The following is a 27,611-nucleotide window of genomic DNA, read 5'->3' as shown; positions in this document are numbered from 1 at the left end:
AATTGATTAGAAGATAAGCACCATAAAGTTCAATGAATTGAAAGGGTCACTACTACATAAACAGATGTTATAACATCAATGATGAAGAAGAAGCTCCCACTGCCTTTGCTACAAAGTATAAGTGGCAAAATTTCTCAAATTAGGGAAAAAAAATATTTAAAACAACATCAAGAAATGAAGAACACTTCCCACAAGTCTGATTTATTCAAAGGTGTGACCAGCTATTACTATGGCAAATAAAGTACACTTCCCACAATTCTAAAGAGGTAATTAAAGGTATGACCAGCTATTGATATGGCAAGCCTGGCTGCATAGAAAATAATTGTGACAAGAAGTGGATGAACATGACCAGGCACTCAGATTATTTTGTAAATAAGAAGTGGGACAAAGTCATTGTATCCGCATACCAGATAAGGCATTTAAGTCTAAGATGAAAAATTCTGGTAAATAAATTATGTTTCCTCATGCCGCATTACTATTAATGAGGGGTGGCTTCACAGAAACAACAAAGCTGAAGTAGATCGGGAATGTATTGCAAGTAAGACATGATTGCAAGTAAAATTAATTGTCAAAATTCCCAAGCAAATCTTGAAGCAAACTTAACAAATTTGAATTTAGAAGTACCTTAAATGATTTGAAATAAAATGCATAATATATATTTTTGTATGTATGTTTCACAGAGGCATGATAAATAAAGCTGTCAGATAGACAGAATTGATAAATGTTATCTTTTCAAAATATACATGGAAAAGATACCTATCATCATCTTCGGATCCATGATCCCCACTTCCAAATGCAAGTCCTCCAACCCCCTGCATTGAATTTCGCATTCAATAATAGCAATTAATCATTTCGTAACAGAAACCAGACCAAAAAATGTTAAACTACTGTAAAGTAATGCAAATAACTTCCTCATCAAAAAACGGGAATTACAGCCTACTTTTAGAAGCTTTAAAATGCATACCATACAGACTGATCATTGAAGAACTTATAAATTTAAGATGATTCAACGTAGAATGCAATTGTGATAACCATAAAACGAATCTGAAGAATGCAATGGCGCATATGCATGGTTTACACCTCAGGAAACTTATATTAAAGGAAACTGATTTGCAAGAATCTATAGCAATAGTAGTCACAACTTGTATACTGCTTGCAGCAAGACCATTTAAGAATTTCTTTTGTAACAAACCAAAGTACTATTACCTCTTAACATGTAGTGCTTTGTTTGTCAAATAGAAATTACCATCCAAATCACCACTAAAAAAAGTTTATTTTACATCCATTTGCTCAACTTCTAATCATAAGCTATAGCAGTAGATAACAATAAGAATCAAAGAATGTCATTTACGTAATAGGAAAAGAATCTCGCAATAATCAAACCCTTCAATCTAGAAGTAGATTTTGAAAAGCAAAAATCTGCTACTAAGAGGGGGTAAATTAGTAGTGGATACAAATTTTTTTATCCTTAATCCAACTTTACTTTTAATAAAACTTGTCAGACATTGCCTACTTCATTTTATCATTCCCTTCATAGAAGCTCTTCAACTTATCCCATATAGCCTTAGTTGTCTGGCAATGCATTACTTTAACAAATTTGGTGTTAGATAATCCACGAAGAATAACATTGTTTTTAAATTATTTCTTACCAGCAGGATCAGTCGAGGAATTTTAGGCATAGTATGCCCATTAATCACTGATGTCCAAACAACAAAGCCTAAGAAGAAAAATAGTTTTCCACTCTCATACTCCAAAAAGCATACTTGGTGTCATCAAACAAAGGTACCTTTTTAGAAGAAGATCCCTCCAACAAGTCATGAGTTCTATATCTAAGATCTACTCAGACAAATTAAGTCATTTGCAAGTACTTGAATCTCATACCAATTGAAAAACACAATCCTAATACTAAGAGGGGGGGTTAATCAATAGTAGATACAAAAAAAATTATACCTCATCAAATTTTTCTTTAAAATAAACTTGTCAAAATTCAAACAAAAATCAAGAAGTAACTGAAAATGAAAACAACAGAGATGCAACCACACAATAAACAATGCACAAGAATTTTTGAGGAAGCCTGGGATGAAAAAAACCATGGTGAGAAATGTTGCTAGGATAAAGTGTCCTGATGAAAATTTACAACATTTTAAGGCACAAACCCGAGGAAACACCAAGCCCCCTATAAGAGCACCCTCTTATCCAAATTCACAACTCAATGACTAATAACCAACTCAGAGTTCTCAGAGCACGAACTCTAAGAATATTACAATAATTACAACTCACTAAAAGTTCTGAGATTTCCCCTTACAAAATGAATGCACAACGTTTACACTTTGGACAGATTTCTGATTTATCAAAAATGACTTCAAGATTATCCTTCTGCAAGCTGAATACAACTTGAAAGAATAAATCTGCAAGTGTAACTTTTCTCTATCATCTGAACCAAACTTGTCTATAGATTTAATAGAGCAAAATCAGACTTCACTGTCAGCACAGATTTGAAAAATAACTCCCAAAAAAAGAGCACTGTTAAAACAGATTTGAGAGAAATGCTGTCTTGGATATTCCTAAAATTCACCTCCAAATAAGTTATCTTTCTTCCTTAGAAATATATCAATCCCTGCCTTCACCCAGCATGGTGTTTTCAGAATGACATCCCCAAGTTCGATACACACAAAGTTTTTATCATTACTCAAATCTTTCCCACAATCCACATTCGATTCATCAACTTCTCTTCCTTAAGATATCTTAAGCATATGATGTTCTGCACCTGTCATGGCACTACACACTAATGCAAGAATGTATGTATAGAATGCAATGAAGAATACTCTAACTGCATTGGCTAAGAAGTATGTATCTTCAGCCACCCAACTAACAACTACTCCCCAACCAACTACCATTGTGGCATTTCATCTGCTTATAATTATTTATGATGGTAGAAGGCAAGCTTTTATCTAAATCATCCAATTCTTATGCAAAGTTTTCAAATATTTTCAATGGTAGAAGGTAACTATGAGATCTTTAAATGCAATCTTTCAAGTGTTTTGACCAAAGATATCATAAACTATGCAGCCCCGATTATCATGTTCTGAGAATTGTTTTCTGCAAAATAATAAATGTCTATATACTTGGTGCAGTCAAAGCAGGAGGATCCTCAAAGAGGACAGTCCAACCACGCAGCAAGGGTCGCACAATGGAAACTACACAACAAGGAGCAACAAGGAACATAGAAAATGCAAGATACAATGTTCGCTTCATTCTCGATTCATGCAATTCCATACAATTGGCCAACAAAATGCAGGCTTGCATTTGTCAGAATTTGTATAACAAATCCTGTAGAAGCCAGGATTATAATCCAAAAGCAAAATACAAGCTACAAGAAGAATTGAAGCATGAACACAAAGAATGAGAACATAATTACAATATGTTCAATATGTGTTGGTCTAAGCCATCTTGGTCATCTATTACATGTGAGATAGCTTGTTTACATAGGCAAGAGTCAAAGTTAGGCACCTACCAAAGTTGGGCACTACCAAAGGAAGGTGGCATGTGAGAAATGAAGACGTGTTTAATTCCTATGAGGAATTAAATATATGTCTCATAATATATCTCAATAATGCCTAAATAAATAAACTAAACTCACCTAAGTAAACTTAAGTAAATAGAGAAATTTGGGAAATCCAATTTACTCTAACACCCCACCTTAAGTGCAACTTAGGGAGATGTACTTAAGCGTACAATGCAGCTACACACAATGCATGAAAAAGCAATGTAACTACAAAAAAACTTGGGTCCTACCAACAAGGCCTGATTAGGTACCCAATCACAACCAAATCTCTATAAAGTGGAGAAATAGAGAAAACCTAATGGGAAAAACTCTACTCCAAAAAGAGATAGCTGAAAAAGAAAGTTCTATAGAATAGGAACAAGGCTGATCTAGAGCAACACCACGATGAAGTTGCAACCAACTATCGAAAGTACTGCTGATGTGAAGAATCTCCATGGCAATAAAACCTGGAAGACTGCATCCAAAATAGGAACGAAAAGTAGAGTGTCAATATTGTAAGTGTTCCATCTCCCTGGAATGCATAGGTACCTAGCCACTATATCCGCCTAGTATATAGGAACAACAACTAAATACATGGTTCACTCCAACAAACCAAGGAAGCATAAGAAATCAATAGTCAAATTCCACCTGAATGCTAACAAGGGTGAGGTGACAGGTAACAAAGAAAATGGGCCAATATCTCCTGTAGAAAAAGAGAGAATCAAGAACATCAGGAGTGAGGAAGGAGTACAGACACCTATATAGGCACATGGCATTCATCGACACATCATGCACCTATAAAGGCACATGTCATCGACACATCATGGGGCTAATGCAAGAAATACTCTCTTGACAAAGGAATGTGGATATAGGCCCACATTAAAATCCCCCCAAGGCACTTTAAAAATTAGTGCGAGTATAATAAGTCACAAGGATGAGTAAGATCCCAAAAAGCAAGAGTGGCATTTTATCTCAGTGCAATTTGCAAAAAAACTTACAAACGATGTTATCAAAGATCATGATATGCCTAGTGGAGTAGAAAATGGAACTCCAGTCTTTGACTGCCAAAACCGATAATCAAATTGCATCAAAATCCCAATATTCCTACACCAATAGATAGCTCTCAGAACCATCTTTCCGTCAATATTTTGTTTGCCAAAAACGGAGTTCGTATGCTCAAGTTATGGCGAAAAAACCAGCAGTAGGTCAAAAATAGACCTGAAGGCTTGCAGGTGGATGATGCAATGGGTGACATCAGCATGCCATGATAAGAAATTTGACAGCGATATGGCCATCGTGGGAAAAAGGGAATGCCACGTGACATCTCATGTGGCAATGATTTGATGCTGACTGGAAGTTGACAGTGCATCCATGTGACAGTGCATCAGCAAATCATAAAAAAATACCTCCTCTAGAAACAAATCCGGTCAACTGAAAAAATAACCACCCCCCAGAATCAAATCCAGTCACACTCAAAAAATCTAACAAAGTCGGTCAATGAAAAAAAATCCCCCCCCTTGCCGGTGAAAATTCCAACTACTAGAAAAAACAATCTGGTGGCCAGCAAATGAAGTTGGTGCCCAGAAAAATGTCAATGGCTCGGCCAGCGACGAAGGTCTTGTTGAGCCGCTCGGGCGTGGCGACCGAGGAGGAAGGCGCTACTCACAGGTGGCGTTGCGTTCAGATCGGCCGCAAAGGAGGTGGTCCTAAGAGTGTCGTTAAGCGGCAAAGAGAACCGCGGGCAGAGTAGGGGAGGCCATAGGTAGGCGGAGATGCCACGGTGTGACGCAATGGACACTGTAATAGCTGAAAGGCCGTTGAGCAGCACTATCAATGACCGCAAGCGATGTTGTGGTCGCGTTTGGTCAAAGTTTGGCCTTCATACACTTGCACTGACCAAGACTGTTCAAATTACACACAATTCATCTTCAACACTGCCAGACATTGCAGCTCCATTTATCGAGCCACCTAGTGCAGTTGTTGCAAATATTTCAGAGGACTTTCATCTCCTCTCCGATGACAGATTCAACACATGGTGATCACACCGCCATTGAAGATTCCATTTCAGGATTCTCATGCATACTCCTTTGAGCATCAGCTCGGACTTCCAGCTTCTCCTTACATTTCAGGATTTCCTCTTCTTTGTCCATTACCTTTGCTACTTCCACAATGGAGCCACATTGGTTTGATCAGCGACACAAGAATTCTACCATTTGGGGGGGCCTATGGAGTCTTGAGCCCCTCTCCAGGGGGTATTATTGTGTGTAGTTGCATTGTATGCTTAAGTACGTCTCCCTAAGTTGCACTTAAAGGGGGGTGTTAGAGTAAATTGGATTTTCCCAAATTTCTCTATTTACTTAAGTTTATTTTCCCAAATTTCTCTATTTACTTAAGTTTACTTAGGTGAGTTTAGTTTATTTATTTAAGCATTATTGAGATATATTATGAGAAATATTTAATTCCTCATAGGAATTAAACATGTCTTCATTTCTCACATGCCACCTACCTTTGGTAGGTGTCTAACTTTGACTCTTGCCTATATAAACAGGCTATCTCACATCTAATAGATGACCAAGATGGCTTAGACCAACACATATAGAACATATTGTAATATTGTTCTTATTCTTTGTGTTCATGCTTCAATTCTTCTTGTAGCTTGTATTTTTCTTTTGGATTATAATCCTGACTCCTGCAAGATTTGTTATACAAATTCTAGGAAGGTGTGATGATCGTGTGTTGAATCTAGTGTTTTTAAACCATATGCATATTTAAATTGTAGAAAGATAACAAAGATTCTAATGCGTATCAGAGCTAGAAAGTGCGTATTTTTTCATCTAGTTTCTAAATCTAAGATCAGATTTTAGTAATTAAAAGGTGAAGTTGTACTTTCAGTATTTGGTCATTTTTGACCCATTTCTTTATTTGCAATGCTTGGATCTTGATCTGATCTTGTAATGTCCCATTTTTTTGGAGGAGTTAATTATAAAGTTATCAATTAAAAAATATATATTACAAGGTAACTTTATAAATTAAATAAAAAAAACTCTTCTAGAGGTTGCTGGAAGAAACGAAGAAAAATTTAAAACGGAGGCAGACCTATCAAGGAAAAAAGAATAAATAGGCATTGAAGGCTCATTGCCTATCATCAAGTTGTATTATTGAATTTATGTTGATGTGCGTTGTGGAGCCTAGGGTTTCTGCAAGTAGTCACAATTGGCCATTGAGAACGAATACTCTCAATTGGTACGCAATTTTGAGGGTGTGAAAGATCACCTGAATTATTGCAACCGTGGGAAGAATATTTTAGTCCTTTCACTTGTGCTTAATTGCTGGTTTGGAGTTTCCAATGGAGTTGCACTTTCACCATATCATCTTCAGCATTCAGTCTCCACCATTTGATCAATCCAAGTTCTTCATTTCAATCTGTAGTTGCAACAAGTTCTCAATTGTATACAGCCAGTTAGGGTTTCTCTGTAATGTGCTATGTCATAATGTTTTGGTGCCGAAATTTGTCATATCATTTGTAAAAACATTTGGTTTTCATTGAATGAATACATTGGCACTATTATTTCTTTTATTCCAGTAATATATTTTAGCAGTGTATTAAACTTAGGGTTTTGTTTAATGGCCTATTGGTACGGGTCATTACAGATCTCTTGCATTAGTATTTATGAGCTTGTAAATTTTTGTTTAGAAGTTGTAAAAAATTAATATTTGAAGTCCACTATGCCTTGGTTGCAAGTGGCCCATTGTACACACACTAAGGATAAAGTGCCAAATCACCACTGTGAGGGGGGGTATTTGCTTGATTCACTTGGGGGTGTCTCTTGTCTCATTTTTTTTCTCTCCTCTTTCCCTTGTGTGCTCCTTATTTTCACTCATGGGTTCTTCTAAACTTCCACTCCTAACCCCTCATAATTATGTCACATGGAAGATAGATGCATGAAGTTAATGGAAAAAGGATTAACTCATTATGTTGATGAAACAATTAAACTACCATCAGATCCTAAATCTGATCCTAATGCTCACATGAAGTGGCTAACTAAAATACAATGGCTATTGGAACACTGAGAAAATACATCTCTTATGATCTCATGTTTCACATTGATAAATGTACTGAATCTTTGTATTCTCCATATTAGAGATACATTCTACATGTAAGGATAGCATATTTCCCTTGATGCATAATTACATCAAGTTTATCTATTTTGTTATTCTCCTTATTTCAGTTTCATTTCTTAATCTAGCTCTTTCAATATGATCTTGGATTTATGTTTGTATTAATACATTTTAACATGGTAATAGACATCTTCCTCCAAATTCTAACATGGTATTAATATGGTATCCCCTTGCTAACAAAGCTTTGTTTGCATGTTGTCTTCTAGAGATGTATTCCTCAAAGTGTTGCAATCACCAAATCAAGTAAAAACAATATATGTGCAAAAGAGATTAATGGATCTTCATAAATCCTTTCTGATTCTCCAGATCATATAGAAACACAAGAGAAGAGCATACGAGATTTTCCAAGACCTCTAAAAATGACTATTATTTCAATAACTGCTCTGATACCATGTTAGATTTTAAAGGAAGAGCTCTGATACCATGTTAGAATTTGTAAAAAACAAATTTAACCAGAATCTAATGAAAGAGATAGATTATTGAAGAGGAAATGAGGAAATATTGATGCTATTATGCCTTCGAGCATTTACATCACAATTAGGAAATATTGATGCTATTATGCCTTCAAGCATTTACATCAGAGATTGTTTATGTATTGCTATTATAACAATTTTATTTCCTCTTCAATAATCTATCTCTTTCATTAGATTCTGGTTTAATTTGTTTTTCACAAATTCTAACATGGTATCGGAGCATTTATTGAAAAAATAGTCATTTTTAGAGGTCTTGGAAAATCTCATATGATGATGCTATTATGCCTTTGAGCATTTACATCACAATTAGGAAATATTGATGCTATTATGCCTCTGAGCATTTACATCAAAGATTGTTTCTGTATTGTTATTATAACAATTTTATTTCCTCTTCAATAATCTATCTCTTTCATTAGATTCTGGTTTAATTTGTTTTTCACAAATTCTAACATGGTATCAAGGCATTTATTGAAAGAATAGTCATTTTTAGAGGTCTTGGAAAATCTTGTATGCTCTTCTCTTGCGTTTCTATATGATCAGGAGAACCAAAAAGGATTTATGAAGATCCATTAATCTCTTTTGCACATATTTGGTTTTTCTTGATTTGGTGATTGCGGCACTTTAAGGAATACATATCTAGAAGTCAACGTGCAAATAGAGCTTTTTCAGAAAGTGGGGCCCACATATCAATTGGGCCCACATCAAACAGGGCCCACATCAAGCAGAGGCCACCATCACCTAACCCACATTAAGCGGGGCCCACATCTAGCAATGACCACCTTCTTGTGGAGCCCACCTATTTTGGGTTCTTCATACAGTTCTTGATGAAATTCAACTACAATTCTGAATTTTGCAACTTTTGAGGCATCATTCGAGCTTATACAGATGCTTTTGCAAGTGTGTTTTTTTTAAGTACATAATTTTCTTGTCTACTTCTCAAATTTGGTATCAAATTTTGAGATATTATCAATAGACATTGTACTTTAATAATTTGGTCCAAATTGGCCTAATTTTGGCACTTGTAGTCAATTTGGCTTAGGCCAGAATTCACCCAAGACCAAGGAACTCAAACGCAAGCACACAATAGACCAAAATAGATAGTGTGATCAAAATGATGATATTCATCCAATATGCCCGCTTGAGAGTACACTAAGAGTGCCTGTATATAAAGTCCTCAAGGGAGCTTCTAGAATGCATAGAAGTCAGCATCATAATATGTCATACAACCAGGCACATGTCCACCAGATATGGGTTATCCTCCATTAAGCACGGAATTAAGTGCAATGATGTGAGGATAAGCCTACAATGGTGTATCACACAAATCAGTGGTGTAGACAACATGTGCTAAATGAGGAGTACATATAACTGTGTTGTCAATATAACAACTCAGTGAATGATGCGAACTCCCGTGTTATAGACACCATGTGCATAATTAGAGTTGCGCACTTCTGTGAGAATACACAAACTCCTAAGTGTCTCACCTAAATAAATAATATAATAATGCAAAATAATTAAATAATACATTAACCTAAGTAAACTTAAGTAAGTGTAATAAGTGAATACTTATTTACACCAACACCCCCACTTAAGTGCAACTTAGGGGAATGCCCTTAAGCTTACGAAATCTAGGGTGCAATTCAAGATGGGTCCCAGCTACTAGACCATGTTAGATACCCATGTACATAATGATATGCAATCTCTCATAAAGTGGAGAAAGAGGGAAAACCTCATGGGAAAAACCCTCCCCCAAAAAGAGAGATAAAACGATGTATGGATGGATGGAGTAATCAAGACCCCCCATTATGACATACATCCAGTATATACATAAGAGAATGATGAGAAGAGGAAGAGAGATAGGATAGGCTCCCCCCCCCCCCCCCCCAAAAGAAGAATGTTGAACAGTGACTGCTCCAATAAAAAAGCTGATCCAAGATTGCAGAATGGTGTTCCTCCCCTTAAGAAGAAACAATGCCAAGGGTACAAATGAGACGCTTCCGCTATGCGTGGAAAGAATCCCATGGATAAGTGATGTCTCTAAAACCTGCTCAAGGGTACAAATGAGACACTTCCGCTGTGGGTGGAACGAATCCCATGGATAAGTGATGTCTCTGAAACCTGCTCAACTGACTAAAGAAACTGTGTCAAAGAACTGTTTGTCTCTGCAACTGATGAAGAACCCTTCTACAACTGCTGATCATAAGTATCCACAATCACTTCAACCTGTGAGGATAGATCATGTAGAGAATGAACAAGAAGGTCTGATGGAGCCCTCGTGACAACTGAAGAAGGTGCTTCTACATCAAGAAGAAGAGGCAAATCATCAATACTGTCCCCCAAATCTGTGACTGAAGCTAGACCTGGAAGACTGGATGTACCCTCCTATGTTGGACCTATCACTATGGCGATATATGCATGTGGACTGAATTGATGTGGTGACCTCTCATTGCGCCTATCGATAGAACTCCACGTGTCTGAATCTATTGAGGCACTATCGCTAATGTCACTATCAGTTTCCACACTGTATGATGTGTGAAGAGGAGTAGAGGACAAGCTAGGTGAACTTTCCTCAAAGTAGACATCCTTCTCCACAAATATCTAATATGTCTCAAGATCCAAAAGTCTGTATGCCTTCACACCGTCTTCATAACCAACGAAGGTACAACGCCGAGGTGATTGTGCCTTGCATCCCCTGGAAGATATCTTTGCCCATGCAGGACAACTGAAGACTCTAAAGTGTGTCACAATAGGTTTTCTGCCACACCATGCCTCAAAAAGAGTTTTTCCATCTAAGGCTAGATGAGGAGAACGATTAAGAATGTGAGTGGCACTAGAGATTGCTTCGACTTCTAATGATGGATCTAGAGACTTGGCTTGTATCATGCAACTTGCCATAGACTTAAGAGTTCGGATCCTCAAAGCTGCAACATCTGTCTTATGCGGACTGAATGCTGGCGAAGTCTGAAGATCAATGCCCTTGAGTCTGCAAAAGTCTTTAAGTCTTCTATTCACATACATGCTTCCATTGTCCATTCAAAGAACTTTGATAGCTTTCCTGGATTTCCGTTCTACATGAGTCTTGAAGTCTAGAAACTTGTCGAACACTTCATTCTTATTATGAAGTGTATCTTGAAAAGTCATCAACGAAGGTAAGTATGTAGTGACCTTGTCTAAATGCAAAAGGACCTGTTAATACCGTGTGAACCATCTACAGAACACCTAGTGCTCTTGAAGACTTCCCTCTCTGTAACTTCCCCTCTGGATGCATATCCACTAAATCTGTTGAACATTCACCCTTAGAAAAGTTGATTTGAGGTAGAGCTTTGACCATTTTGTATGTGCAAAGTTGTTGAAGGTAGCGGAAGTCAAGATGACCATACCGCTCATGCCATAATTGCATGTTTGAATTTGATTGTGATAACAAGGCCTTTGAAGGAGACTTGGGTAGAAAATGGGAGAAAGAGTACAAACTCTTGTTATGATTCACTTTCCCTACTGCAACCAAGGAATGATCTTTTAGACTGTGCACTTTTACTGAGTTTGGAAGGAACTCAACTCTATGTCCATCTCCAAGGTGAGTGATTTGGTAGATTGATAGAAGATTTGAACTTAGGTTTGGAACATAGAGAACATCTTGAAACTCTCCATTTTCCGTTTCCACGTTTCCTTTTCCTTCAACTTCCATTTTGCTATCATTTCCCATGAAGATGTGCGGTACCTTTGATTGCTTCATTGAAGAAAAATACTCCTTTGAAGAACCCATGTGATAAGAGGCACCTCAGTCAAATATCCATTCCTTTGAAGAGTTTGCATTTGCCATGAATGCTTGCCCTTTGCCCTTGGAATCTAAAGAAGACCCTTTATCCTTATAAGCATTAGGCAATGGAACATTATGTTTCTTCATGATGTTCGTTAACTCATCAATCTTCTTGAGATAACACTCATGCTCTTCATGACCCGATTTCTTGCAATAGGCACACTTCTTTTTCTCCTTATTATTGTCCCCCCCTTTGACCAATTGTTTGTCAAAATGTCAATTGGCTGTAGGTTCTCTTTTTTGGCATAAATAATGTTATAATTATGCATACCAAATGTTTGTTAAAATACCAGTTAGCTGTAAGTGCATAGATGTCATCTTAGGTTGCATCCAAAGTGTTTGTCATAATTACTAGTTGCTGTAGCTGTATATTGCAAGTACTTTCAGTCACATATATGCATTGAATATTGTCAAAATAAGTTGCATATTCATGTTAGGTCATTGTTTAGTCAATTTAGAGTCATTTGTAAACATTCTCATTGATGTTAATTGAAGAAAAAAGTCATTAAAGCAAACTGAAATGTTTTGAGTGATCTAGTGTCCTGATTGTGAGTCTCATTGCTTCATATTTGAAGTTGAAATTATCAAAATTCAAAAGTCCACTTTGGTCCATTTTGGCAAGTAGCAATTGTACATGCACTAAATTATAAAGTGCCAAAATCATCTATTCTGTTGGGGGCATTCCTTGTTGCATTGCATTTTTCGGGGTGCATTGATTGGTTGATCTCAATTTTTCATGTGAGAAGTACATCATGGATGGTCTAATTAGATTGACAAGAGGAAACTATATGCAATGGAGTAAATTAAATCTTGCTCATCTTAGTGAGCATAATGAATTGTCATATTTATATGCGAAAGAAATTCCTCATCTGCAAAACTTGGAATCTTTACGCAAAGTTTTGAGAACTATTTATACACATGTGGATATGGAGGTTATGGATTCCCTTGATGACAAGGATCAAAGATTGGCTAATGCTATTTGGATCAATCTTTGGGAACTATATGGAGATCCAAGTGTTCCTCCACTCCCAAACTATCCAAAATCTCCTATTGCAGCTTTTACTTCTCAAGTTGAGATCACTCCTATTGATAATACTTGTATTGTTTCAGCCATGGTTGCCAATAATCCAGTACAACATGATATTTCTTGTGATTTTATACCACAAGATATTCCTTTTCTTCCTATCATAGTTCCTTCAGAGGACTTCTTAACAGATATTGCAGGCTTATTTGTGGAGTCCTACATTGAAGATTTGGGAGACTATATTGCTGATATTCATCTTCTCTTTGATGTAGGGTAGTCTTCTTCAATTTTTGTGAGGGATCCATTTGAACCTCTTCTTCCTTCTCCACATGGTCATTCTTCACAGATTGATATGAGTTTGGATACATTTACACAACATTTTGAGGAGATTTATTTGCCTTCTGAGGAGATATTTTGGTCTTTGGAGTTTGATCCATATTCTTACATGGATCAGTTTTCATTGGTTCCTTGTTTGTCACCTTGTTCTATTGGGCTTGATCTTGATTGGTTCGTGGCATCTTCATCAACTAAGGACATGGAAACACATCATCAGACTTCAGAGACATCTTATTTCATTTGGATTCCCCTTCCATCTTCCAATCCACCATGGGAAGCCTTCATGCATTTATATTTGGTAACTTCTTCCTCAGGGGAGAAATGTTATTTGGAGGCATGGTTCTACCTTTTGTTTCCAAGCACTCACCATTCTTGCAAGAGATCATTCATTATGGGGGGGGATATCATAACTCATTGTTTCCCTCCTATGGAGGAACACTTTATTGTACAAGCATGATGTATGTCATAATGGGGGGGTCTTGATTACTCTATCCCTCATGCATCTTGTATTTTTATCTCTCTTCTTCGGAGAGGGTTTTTCCCATGATGTTTTCTCTCTTTCTCCACTTTATAAGAGATTACATATTGTACATGGGTACCTAATATGGCCTTGTAGCCGATACCCATCATGCATTTCATCTAGCTTTGTGAGCTTAAGTATGTCTCCCTAAGTTGCTCTTAAGGGGGGGTGTTAGAGTAAATTGGATTTTCCCAATTTCACTATTTACTTAAGTTTACTTAGGTGAGTTTAGTTTATTTATTAGGCAATTTTATAAGATATTTATGAGACATATATTTAATTCCTCATAGGAATTAAACACAGATCTTCATTTCTCACATGCCACCTACATTTGGTAGATGCCTAACTTTGGTAGATGGATTTGACCATGTGCTACCAAACTTGGATAAGTGCCTAACTTTGGTAGGTGGATTTGACCATGTGCCACCTAGTTTGGTAGGTGACTTTTGCCTATATATATATAGGCTAGCTCTTATGTATTAAACATGAGGAAATGAGGAAATGAGGAAAGATTGATGCTATTATGCCTTTGAGCATTTACATCACAATTAGGAAATATTGATGCTATTATGCCTTTGAGCATTTACATCAGAGATTGTTTATGTATTGTTATTATAACAATTTTATTTCCTCTTCAATAATCTATCTCTTTCATTAGATTCTGGTTATGTTTGTTTTATACAAATTCTAATACCATGCTATCAGGCATGTAGGAAGGTGTGATATCTGTAGGAAGTGTGATAACCATGTGCATAAACATAAGGATCTTTGTTAGAAGCAGGAAGATGTGATAACCATGTGTTGAATTTGTCATCAAAGAGGAGATGAATGTCCTCTGAAATATCTGCAACAACTGCACTAGGTGGCTCGATAAATGGAGTTGCAATGTCAGGCAGTGTTGAAGATGAATTGTAAGCAATTTGAACAGTCCTGGTCAATGTAAGTGTATGAAGGCCAAACATAGTCCAATGCCTACAAACAACATTTCTCCTCTAAGGAAGAAGATATACCAAGTATAAATGCAAGAATGCTTCCCATTGTGGATAGGAAGTAAGAAGAGGAATCTCCAATACATGAGTATGATCATACAGAACAATGCAATGTGACTTCACAAGTGAAGATGAAGATTCATGAATGTCAATCTCCAAATGCTCAAATATCTTCTCTGAATAGATGTCCTCTAAATGTGTTGGAAAAATATTCTTAGTCATGTCAAACTCAAAGGAATGACACTGATGAGAATGATGAGAGATAGAGTATTCTCTCATAATAGTTGAAGAAGAATCATCCTCAAAGAGAAGATGAATGTCACGATGATGTCTCCCAAATCCTCAAAGTGTGACTCCACAAACAATCCTACAATGTCTGTCAGGAAGTCATTGGAAGGAACAATATCTAGAAGACATGGAATAACGTGCTGCAAAGAATAATTGGAAGCTTTCAAAGAAGCAACACTCAATTCTGTAGAAGCAACAATAGAAGAAGGATCACCAAACTGATCATCCAAGTGAGATGCATCCAAATGAGATGGGGCAATAGAAGTCTTGTTATCATCCATAGAAGCCTGGCTATCTAAGGAAACATCACTTTCAGATGAAGATCCAACGTCTCCATACAACTATTAGATGATGGTCCAAGCAATTAAAGCGCACTCTGTGTGCTCAATATGATGTAAAATGTCCTCAGATATAGTAAGACATATTAGTCCATAGACCATGTCATTACAATTCCACCATGCTATTTTCTATTCATAATTGCTTGGCTCAGGGAACATGTCCCAGGAAATAGGGCAGTAGATCTTGCTCAAGGCAATGTTTCATTATCCTTTGTTTCCATAACATGTAGATTTCTGAGTTTAGCTTAACAATAGAAGAATTAATGTAATCAGGAGACATGATTAAATTCCCCAAATGATGGAATGCATCAAGAGTATGCAAGAATCATGAGACAACCCCCCTTTTCACTAGATCAATAATCATCCCCCCCAAAATGCAATGATTTTGGCACTTTATAAATTAGTGCTAGTACAATTGCCACTTTGTGAATTTTAAAGAAGGCAAGAGCTTTCCAACACCTTTTCGTTGGCCAAGAAAACAAAGCTCAAATGAACAAGATACAATTTCCAGAGTGCAAAAAACAAAGTTCAGCCTTTGACAGTGAAAATGGGTATCTAAACAGTAGAAAAATCCGATGAAACCAACACCATCGTGACGGGCTCGGAACCAGCTTTCTGGTAATATCTCGTTTTTCGAAAACGGAGTCCAGATGCTCAAGATATGAGCAAAAAACCAAACGTTGCTCCTTATGGCTTATAAAGGCATGTAGAAGGCCTAAACAGTGCTGATCTCATGCTGATGTCAGCATTTCATGGCAAAATATTTGACGGCCATATGACCGTCACCACAAAATCACCCCCTCCATCAAAAAAAAGTCCGGCAATTGGGAAAATCTGTCGGTGCTAGGTTTTGGAGACCACAAACAACGACGAAGCCGCTTGGGCTAGTGGCTTGCCGAGGAGGGAGCAACTAGTTTCAGCAGGGTCGTGGAGGGTTTTGGGTCCGCTTGGGCGGCGTGGAGGCCGTGGAGGTGCTACAAAAGACACGACCGGGGAGGTGCACAGGCCAAAGGCAAAGTAGGCAACGTCGGTTGCTATAGAGCGGTGGCTGGAAGGCTAAGCGGGCGGCACTAGAGATAGCTACAGAGGCTGCTCTGACCGCGAGCAATGTTGTGGAGGCCGCAAGCGGTGATTGGGTGGCAATTGCGAAGGATTGGGTGGCAACTACGAGATTTTGAAAAAAACTTCAGGGGCAAAATACTCCAAAAAACAAGCAAGTAATTTTACACTTTTTTAAAATAAAAAAAAATTGTTAAAAACATATATATATATACATGAATTTATATATTTTTGCAAAATTTACACAAAAAAAGTGTCCAAAACATGATTTTTTTTAAATTTATTTAAAAATATAGAAATATATATTTATAAATAAATAAAAAACTTCCACATGCATAGGGTGCAATAAAAAAATTTCAATAAAACAATGGTGAAATATAATTTCTTTTTTTTAAATAAAAAAATTTCACATTGACTCGCATGCCAAGGGTTTTGATGTGCCAAGAATCCAATTATGAGGTCTGTTTGGGCCTGAGGTACTCCGAACAAAAGCTCCTCTGCATATCCGACTGGAAAACCTCTGAATCCTTTTAATCAGTCAAACTCTCCAAAGATCTTCAAATATGAGCGAGTAGCTTTTAGATACAAGGCTCTGATACCATGTTAGAATTTGTATAACAAATCCTATAGGAGCCAGGATTATAATCCAAAAGCAAAATACAAGCTACAAGAAGAATTGGAGCATGAAGACAAAGAATGAGAACATAGTTACAATATGTTCAATATGTGTTCGTCTAGGCCATCCTAGTCATCTATTACATGTGAGATAGCTTGTTTATATAGGCAAGAGTCAAAGTTAGGCACCTACCAAAGTTAGGCACCTACCAAAGGTAGGTGACATGTGAGAAATGAAGACGTGTTTAATTCCTATGAGGAATTAAATATGTCTCATAATATATCTCAATAATGCCTAAATAAATAAACTAAACTCACCTAAGTAAATAGAGAAATTGGGAAAATCCAATTTACTCTAACAGCATTCTAGGCATACATGCCAGATTATGGATTGAAATCCAAACTATTCTTCAAATCAAACCTTCGCAAGTTATTCTTCTCTAAGACTACTTTAACAATTATCCATTACATCAATATATAGAATGTTCACAAGCATCAAGTCGGACAAGGAAGAGCACATTCTCCAAGGTGAAGAAAACGCATTACCAAATATAGGTCGGAACCTAAATCTAGAATAACATAACCCACACAATCTGATATGAAGCGTGAATCCATAGGTAGGTCGGCCACAAGCATAGGAACATTGAATGATGTGCCAAGAAGCTTCACAAATCAAGGAATTGTTTCACAAGATCAGAAACTCCCACTTGCCATCAGAACTTGAAGAACACACAGGAACGGGCAAGATTGCATGAGATATCCACTGTGAAGAAACAGATCAAGGTACGAACCCAGGCGAAGATCAGACATGATGTCTAGAACATGCCATGAGGTTCGCAAGAGATAATAAGCCGACTAGCAGAAACACTACAGAAAGCACAGGAATTGACTATCAGGAATAAACTAAAATCAAATATATTTTTGGGTTGATGCAAGATTGCCATGAACCCGAAATGGCCCTGCATCATTACTGCAAAGAGAATTTTTCTTCTACATATCCCATGGAAAGAAGAAGATGATGTTTTCTGTTTGTTCAATCTGAAACAATTCATATGTTCTGAAATGATTCGTACAGAAATAGTTGAACAGTGATATTATATTCACCAGCACCAATTGTATAGTCAATATGCAGATCATATCTAAGAGAAAAGGTCCCCTCAAACTCAACCTTTTCCAAATTTCAAAATATCAGATCCTGGAAAACAACCATTGTGTTTGCAGATATCCAATCATCAAGATTTGAATTAATCAGGTATCACTGTCATCGGTTTCAGTTGGGCATATGTTTTCTTTCTTTTAAAATAGTAATATGGTAAGATCAATGTATTCGAACATAACAGTTATTCAAACTCAATATTACAGTCGGATTTGACATCAATGACAACATAGTTTAACAGCCTTAACCAATCACACTTAGTTTTCTCAATACTACCATCTAAACCAATATTCTTCCGAACGCCCATTTGAATCTAACAGGTTTACATCCTTTGGGCAATGGTACTAGGTCTCATGTATCATTTTAGTTCCATCATTTCTTCATCCACTAGGCATCATTCATAACTAATTCCTCTTGTACAAATGTCTTCAATTATCAGGTGTTTACCTTTCTGATGGTTGCCCACACCTCATAAACCTTCAAACAAGCTAAGTTGGAGCTTCTTCACTCTTATCAAACGCTTTTCTATCTCAGGGTCTCGGTTTAAATTTCTCAAATGGAGAAAGATGGAGAATCGTGTCTTTATTTTTTATTTATTTAGGCTAGAAGACAACAACAAAAATACTTTGATTTGTTCTAAAATCACACTTCTAATGTGTGCTACAATTTGTGCAACAAAATCCCAAAGCTTGAATCATTTTACACCAAGATCGTACCTGATGAAGATAAGTTTGATGTCTCAATAGGGGCTTGTGACCCAAACATGCCTCCACAAACATTTTATTGACAAGAGCTAATGTAGAAGACTTATTAATCAAGTAGCAAGAAATGGCTACAACTAAAGCACAGAATTTTTTGCTTCATGCTAGCTCCAATAAGCATACACATAGCCTTTTGATTTAGTGTATTGTTCATTCTTTTTGCAACTCATTCTGCTGTAAAGAATACAAAACTCTATTTTATTTGTAATATTGTAATCTTTACAAAATCTGTTCGAATCATTAAGAACAAAAATCACCACCAAACATTTGAAATTTTTTAATCTGTAGTTCAACCATTGCTTTATATTCTTTAAAACAACTAAAACCTTTAATTTACTCATTATAAATTAAATCTATGTCATCGTGCAAATAATGTTCAATAAATTGAACATAGCAAGTAGACTGCACAATTGAACGAACATCAACTACAAACACATCAAAATGAATAAAATCCACAATACAACAACATTTTATGAGAGCTCGAGTAAAAATGAAAAAATTTAATTTTCCATAAGCATAATTCTCATAGATACCATATTCGAAACTACAATCAATCTACCCTTCGACAAGGTGTTTATTGTAATGTCCCTTTCTTGGATCATCTTGTACTTTGCTCTAAATTCACAGACCCAAACAAAATAAAGAAAATAAAATATTTAGCAATATAATGCTTACTCAAGTATAAGATGAGATACCCTGCAAGGCTGCAACCAAGTTAGATATTAATGTAAATATCAATCATGAGATACATCCATTTCTAAGGTTAATCAATATGTACACTTACATAACAAATCTAAACGATTATGTGGTGTTTCAACCATAACAAGGATTGGGATAGTGTAATGTCCCTTTTTGGGAACATTAGAAAATTACTAGCCCAACTTATAAAATAATTAAAAGTGACTTTGGAATTAAACTAAAACTATTTTAAAAGTCTCTTTTAATTTATAAGGGAAAATGTGACAAGGAGGCAATAAGATGAAAGGCAGAATGGGAATATGAAGAGTCACGGTTGAGCATTAAAAGAGGGAGTCTCATTCATTTTGGGTATGCTTGGTTTTGAGATTGAATTTCTAGTTTCTCTTTAGAGAACTCTGGGAAGCTTCTAGCTTTCTCTTGCTCGAGCCTGAGGATGAAAAACATTTAGGATTTCTAGGTGGATTGGACATACCCCAATTCATCATCTGTGGTGGATTCACATTAGAATTCACATTTGGGATTATAGGTGCATGTTGTTATGTCTCTCCAATCTGACAGTAATACTATTTTTTGGATTGGATTTTATGCATGTCGTTATTGTATTGCTAGTTTATAATACAATAGCAAATCTGAAGTATTAAAACTTAATCTTTTATTGGGCGTATTAGTTCATTTGTTGGTTTATATTGCTCTTCTAGTTTGCATGAATTATCTACTATGTTGTGAAATTTGTTTATGAGAAAACAAATTAGTATAATATCCATCAGGGATATTACAATGGTATCAGAGCATCAAGCCTGTCATCTTGTTGGGTATAATCAAAAGTCAAGATCCTATCTTGTGAAAATTATTCAAAAAACAATTGAGAATGTTTAACAAGAAATATTTTATCAGGAAGAATCATTGATAATCTATATATAATATCCAAAATTATTGGTGAGTAAGATAGGGTTACAGAACTAGTATAATTACAGACTTGGCCCGACTGCTGAAGTTGCAGGGTCTGGTCACTGCATGCTATCTTTGAGATTGAGAGACATGCCCAGGATAGAAGAAAGAATCTCAATAGCCTTGAAATGAATGTTGTGATAAGTTAAACACTAATGGAAATTTCATGCAACATCTGAGGTGATTTTCCTGGAGTTTGATAATGACAATAGAGATATTGGAGGTAATTCTAACCATCATTGTCTTGGCCCTGAAAGTGACAGCATGTCTACTGAGCTAAGCATTGGAAGAGAAGCATTTTGTGTTGGAGACAGACCGGGAGAGTTTCACAAAGTGAAGATGCAATAGTCTTGTCGGTTATTCACGTAAGTTCTCAAACCCATGGGAATGGTGTGCGACCTCACGCAATGGTGTGAGCAGTAATTGTCACAGGTTGTTCGCTCAACCTTCACGGGAAGTTCAATCACCAGGGAAGTGCGCCTAAAAGCATTGCAAAGAAATATAATTTGGCTTCTAAATAGATTTTCCAGAAAGATTTGAAGCAATAGTTGGTATTGGTTGGAGTATGTGATATTTGCATAAGGTTGACTAGTCGGTGTTGGAACTATTATTTGGGGAATATTTGTGTGGAGAAATAAAATTTCTTTACCATTTTGCAATGTCCCCCATCTTTTAGACCCTCTGTGGAATTCTTAGCCTTTCATTCTCCAAAGGCTAAGTGGAGAAATAAGGAGAAAGATAATTATATTAAAGTCAATAAATAAATAAATAAATCTAAAGGTGACTTTATATTTAATTAATTTAATTTTCTAGATGCACAACTAATTATTGTATTGGAAAAGGGGAAGCTTCTAGAAAGTGCATTTTCTAGAAGCATGACTAATTATTGTATTGGAAAGGGGGAAGCTTCTAGAGAGTGCAATTAAATAATATTTTATTTCCTTCTAGAAGGGTTTAGGAAAAGAACAAATAGAGACGAGAGCTTCATTGTTAGGCATCCATTATTTGCTTATTTGATTTCTTTGAGCTTTGAGCAAGAGTTTCAACATTTGCCACTGGAGAACAGAGTTCTTATTTCTTTGAGCTTTGAGCAAGGGTTTCAGCATTTGCCACTAGAGAACGGAGTTCTTTTGTGTGCCTCCATTTGAGTTGGTGAAATACCCAATGAATTTGGTATTGGAAAGACATCATACATGTGTTCTATTTGAGCATATTGGTGAAAGATCTTCCGAAGGGTTGCAACTATTGGAGAAGACAAATCAATCTTTTCATTGTGCCAAATTTGTGGCCTAGGGCCAGATTGTGGAGTGCGATTGAAGGAATAAGTCAAATATTGCTACAGTGTTGTTGTTGCTACAGTGACTCGCTACAATAAAATCCATTTTTCTTGAGCAGTTTCCAAGTTCCTACCATTTCATTTTGCATTGCATGGAAGATAAATTTGAATATCTTAGGGCATGTTTAAGAATTTAGAAATCATTTGTAATCTAATTAATATCAAAGTTCTACATCAGAATGTGTTGCCCTAATGTCCTATTTTTGTGGATGCATATTTTCTCATTTGTAACCAGTGTTATATGTTTCAAAAAAAATACAAAAACATTTGCATCTTCATTGTTAGATGTTTTAAAGTTCTTTGCAAGCATATTTATTAAAGTCTGGCATTCAAAAAGAAGTCGGCATTTAGATCTGCAATATATCCCTTGCGTGCAGAGTGTTTGACGAAATTCTCGGGTTAAGAAATCAAAAAACTAAAATCAAAATTACAAGGGATATTACATTGGTATCATAGCTAAATCCTGCCATCCTGAGGGTTTAGCAATCGCATGCAACCATCTAAGGTTGGCTTTCACAGGTTTTACACTTCCAAGTGAACTTTGTCAAACAGGGAAGAGATATTTGATAGGCAGTCAAACACCATGCGTGACAGGCAAGAGGGTAGCCCACCAAGAGATAATAGGAATGAGGATCAGAAAACAAGGGAGTTTTTCAAAGCAATGGTTACAGGACAAGAGCAGATGGCTCAGGCTTTGTAGGCACTCACCACCATGGTTCAGCGCATGAAACCACAGGACAGACAAAATCAAGAGCAAAGGGATAACAGGAGTGCATTGGGGTCACCTAGAGCTCAAAGGACACACTCCAAGATAGCAAAGAGGCCTACTCGTCCTACCTTCATTAGAGACAAGCCTGAGATAGCACCTACAGAAGAAGCAAGAGAGGAAACGTTCGCAAATATCCTCATGGCTACAAATGACAAATGGGATTTATTAGCTCCACAAGTGCATGGGAGGATGACATTTGAGTGGTTTGTTAACCTGAGGAGAGAGGATTATAGGACAGCGAGATAGGATAAGAGACCTTGTGGCGAGGATAATGAATTAAAGTGTGCTACAGGATAGCTTTCCTTGACTACATTTGATGGTGGTGGCAAATTGATAGCACACGCTTGGATTCACAAGCTCGATACCTTCTTAACACTAAGACCTATGACAGAAGTGGGGGCAATAAAATATACCACACTACATTTAGAGGGAGTTGCACATGATTGGTGGTACCATGGGATGGTTACCCTTCAGCATAACCAGGTGACTTCCTATCAGGACTTTGTAGATAGGTTGGTAGAGAGGTTCGATAAGAAGGATCCACAAGTCTACTTTAGAGAGTTGGCACAATTGAGATAGACAGGCGGATTGGAGTATTTCATTAGTGACTTTCAGAAGCTATCTGTTATGGTGCCAAATATCTCAGATAGTAGATTGGTTGTTTTGTTCATTAAAAGATTATTCAAACCACTGAAGGGTTGGGTAAGAGTCTTTGATCCATTCAATTTGCAAGAAGCGATTAAGAAGGCTAGAAGTATGGAACAAGCAGCCCCAATAAATAAATTCCAGTCAAATGGTGCATCATCTAGCAAAGACAACAAACCATTCTTCAAGAAACCTGAGAGGAATGAAACAAAGGCTAACAATAAAGATAAATCATTTGCTTCTTTGGATAGAGACATTGAATGATTTAAGGAAGAAAAAACTTTGTTTTTATTGCAAAGGACCTTATGACATGAACCAATCTGAAAACGAGGAATCAATTGAAGAAAAGGGAGGCACATATGATGAAAAATTGAACAAAATGGCTATAGGTGATGAGAAGATTGAGGGTAGACTTAAGGAGGCCCATCTCACTAATGTACAAGAAGAGGGATCATTCAGGATGAGAGGGGTACTGGCTGGTCGGCAAGTTATCACTTTGCTTGATAAAGGTGCTATTCACAATTTTATTGATTCCGGGTTGATTAAAAGGCCTGGGATACAGACATAGTAGTTTGAGCTTGATGACAGATATATCAGAGGATTAGAGACATTTGATCCTTGTAGAGTATGCAAAGGATACATGGGCATCGAGATTCATAGATGGATTGGTCCAAAATAGTGATTTCACCCTTGTGAATGAGCTCATCAATTACAAAGGGCGCATTTATTTGGTGCCAAGATCAAAGGTGAGGCAGATGGTGTTGAGAGTTTATCATGACTCACCTACGGCGCGACATCCAGGTTTTTGCAAACCTACTGACAGATTCATGAGTGTTTTTCTTAGAAAGGGCTTAAAGTTGAGGTGTTGCAGTATGTTAGAGAGTGTCCTACTTGCTAGCAGAATAAACAAGAGCACTCTTACCCAACTGGCTTACTTCAACCACTTCCAATTCCTAACCGGAAGAGAGAGTCTCTGTTCATGGACTTCATCACAAGATTGCCAAGAACCCAAGGTAGAGAATATATATATGTTGTTGTTGATCGGCTTACAAAATTTGCCCACTTCTTCCCAATCAACACTTCATACACTACTACACAGGTGGCAAATTTATTCTTCAAAGAGGTACTCAGGTTGCATGGCTTACCTGAGAGCATCGTTCGCGACAGGGACAACAGATTTATGAGTCACTTATAGCAGGAGTTACTCAAATTGTGCAGGACAAAGCTCACTCTGAGTACCAACTACCACCCCCAAATAGATGGTCAAACAGAGATAGTGAACAAATGGGTGGAGGGATAACTTAGGAATAACATAGCAGGGTAGCAGAACGCTTAGATTAAGTGGATATATCTATGTGAGTATTGTTATAATTCCACTTATCACATGTCTATCCAGATGTCACCATTCATGGCATTATATGGATATGAGGCACCCAATTTCATGGATTTGTTGTTATCAAATAGTAGAGTGCCCACTGTTGGAGACTTATTACAAGAGAGCCAAGACATTGTAAAAGCTCTTAAGGAGAATATCACTAAGGCACAGAATCAGCAGAAGCAGTATGCTAATCAAAAGAGGACTGAGTGGGCTTTTGAAGTAGGGGTTATGGTATATTTGATGTTGCAGCCTTCCCACCAGTCCACTCTCAAAAAGAGTGGTGCCAAGAAACTTAAACCACGTTATTATGGGCCTTTCAAGTTGATCAAGAGAGTTAGAGAGGTGGCTTATGAGTTGGATTTACCGGCAAAAAGAAAAGTTCATAATGTTTTACATGTGTCACGTCTCAAAAAAGCGTTAGGACGCCATACTGTTCCTTCTATAGTGCTTCCACCCTTGGATGATGAAGGAAAATTTGTATTGGTGCCTGTAATGTCCCCTTCTCCGCGCTAGGCCTTATGGCGCCTTGTTGGTCTATCTTTCCATCCGAATAGGCTAACAGCATTTATCTTGAGGATACCAGCCAATCACAGGATTCTATTTGGTTTCATTGGGGAGATATTTAAGTATGAGGCTTCATATAGTTAAGTCGCTTTATTTTACATAGTTGATTTATAAAGTTACTTTATGACTTAAAGTCACTTTATGACAAAAGTAACTTAAGTGATTAAAAGATGAAATTGGCTTTTATCCCACATTGCTTAGTTGTCTGCATTTCCCCTCATATCCGAGGTTATAAAAGCAAGGAGCTACATTGGGATTCACACCATGAAATGTGATATTGATCAAAATCCAAACAGGGTGCTTAAATGTGACTGGTTAATCTTGAAGACGAAACCCCTTGAGATAGTAAAGTTGGACGTAGCCCCAGCAACTCATCGAAGATCTATTCATCACCAAACGTGGAACATTGCAGATGTACTTTGGCACAATTGTGGACAGCATTCAAAGTAACTGGCAGAGGTTTTATGAAGTTAACGTGCGTGAGCATAGATACCCGATTGCATTCAGATAGCAGCCACATTGCTATTAGCGGAGCAGTTTGATGGCATTGGTCGTTGCAACCTATACCAACTTCTCACATGAGATTGGTAGACAGCAGCAGTGAACATTCCCACCGCAGGACAGCAATAGTCAAGAGGCTGACTGTCACACAGGGAAGGCCATGGGTAGAAAACAGGTAGCAAAACGGCATGACAAACTCTTGGCGGACAGCAACACACTCGGATTATTGGAAGTGTAGTGCAGATCGCAAGGAAGTTTGAACTAAGCGATGGTAAAGAACTCCATCTGAGAGCATGATTTGCGTAAGGAGATAGACCATTAACGGTGTCAAGGGACCATTGTTGTACCACTGTTGCTTAGTATAGAATGCATTTAGTAAAACATCCATTCTTTAACCCAGGTTAGTATAGACGTCTGAACATTGTGCTAAACACCTTTCATAATATGTAACTCGGATGATTTAATACTCCATTGTTTATGTCTAAAGCATATTATAAATGCTAAGCTTTCTACCGTTCATGTTGTTACATTATTATTTTTTCTATATTGTGGAGAAGTTACACTAGCTGGGGTAAAATAGTCGGTTATCAACTTAAATATATATATTGAATTCGATCAGCAATTGCCCTTGTTGTACAAGTTAGGTTTCTTATCGTGCCTGAGGCTATCATTGATTTCAAGGAAAGGAACTTGAGGCGGCGTACTATAAGGGAGTATCTGGTGAAGTGGAAGGACTTGCCGGTAGAGGATGTGACATGGGAGAATGAGGAGATTTTGCAACACCCTGAATTGAAGTTGCTTGAGGACAAGCAATTTCAGGGAGGGTCGACTGTAATGTCCCCCATCTTTTAGACCCTCAGTGAAATTCTTAGCCTTTCATTCTCCGAAGGCTAAGTGGAGAAATAGGGAGAAATGAATTATATTAAAGTCAATAAATAAATCTAAAGGTGACATTATATTTAATTAATTTAATTTTCCAGATGCACAACTATTTATTGTATTGGAAAGGGAGAAGCTTCTAGAGAGTGCATTTTCTAGAAGCACAACTAATTATTGTATTGGAAAGGGGGAAGCTTCTAGAGAGTACAATTAAATAATATTTTATTTCCTTCTAGAAGAGTGAAGGAAAAGAATAAATAGAGGCGAGAACTTCATTGTTAGGCATCCATTATTTGCTTATTTGATTTCTTTGAGCTCTGAGCAAAGGTTTCAGTATTTGCCACTAGAGAACAGAGTACTTTTGTGTGCCTCCATTTGAGCTGGTGAAATACCCAATGAATTTGGTATTGAGAAGACGTCATACATTCGTTCTATTCGAGCATAATGGTGAAGGATCTTCCAAAGGGTTGCAGCTATTGGAGAAGACAAATCAATCTTTTCATTGTGCCGAATTTGTGGCCTGGGGCCAAATTGTGGATTATGATTGAAGGAATAAGTTGGATATTGCTACAATGACTCACTACAATAAAATCCAAATTTCATTACCAGTTTCCAAGTTCCTATCCATTTCATTTTGCATTGCATGGAAGATAGATTTGAATATATTAGGGCATATTTAAGAATTTAGAAATCATTTCTAATCTGATTTATATCAGAGTTTTACATCAGAATTTGTTGCCCTAATGTCTTATTGTTGTGGATGCATATTTTCTCATTTGTAACCAGTGTTATATGT

The 27,611-nt window shown here is 36.9% G+C and overlaps 1 protein-coding gene across 3 annotated transcripts in view; it reads right to left on the bottom strand.

Annotated features, from left to right (window-relative positions):
- The window catches only part of GC6 (golgin Putative 6), a 156,147-nt gene that overhangs the window by 117,462 nt on the left and 11,074 nt on the right, over positions 1-27,611 (bottom strand). For all 3 annotated transcript variants that reach the window (XM_089786021.1, XM_089786018.1, XM_089786026.1), the window contains exon 3: positions 757-812. In XM_089786021.1, coding sequence (XP_089642147.1) covers positions 757-812 — 56 coding nt within the window. The remainder of the gene's footprint in view (positions 1-756; positions 813-27,611) is intronic.

The sequence above is a fragment of the Cupressus sempervirens genome, chromosome 1, assembly GCF_028749045.1.
Source record: "Cupressus sempervirens isolate cs-2001-9-10 chromosome 1, ASM2874904v1, whole genome shotgun sequence".
Taxonomy (NCBI): Eukaryota; Viridiplantae; Streptophyta; class Pinopsida; order Cupressales; family Cupressaceae; genus Cupressus; species Cupressus sempervirens.
Note: the sequence above shows the minus strand (reverse complement) of the source record. Positions and strands in the feature narration are given on the sequence as shown.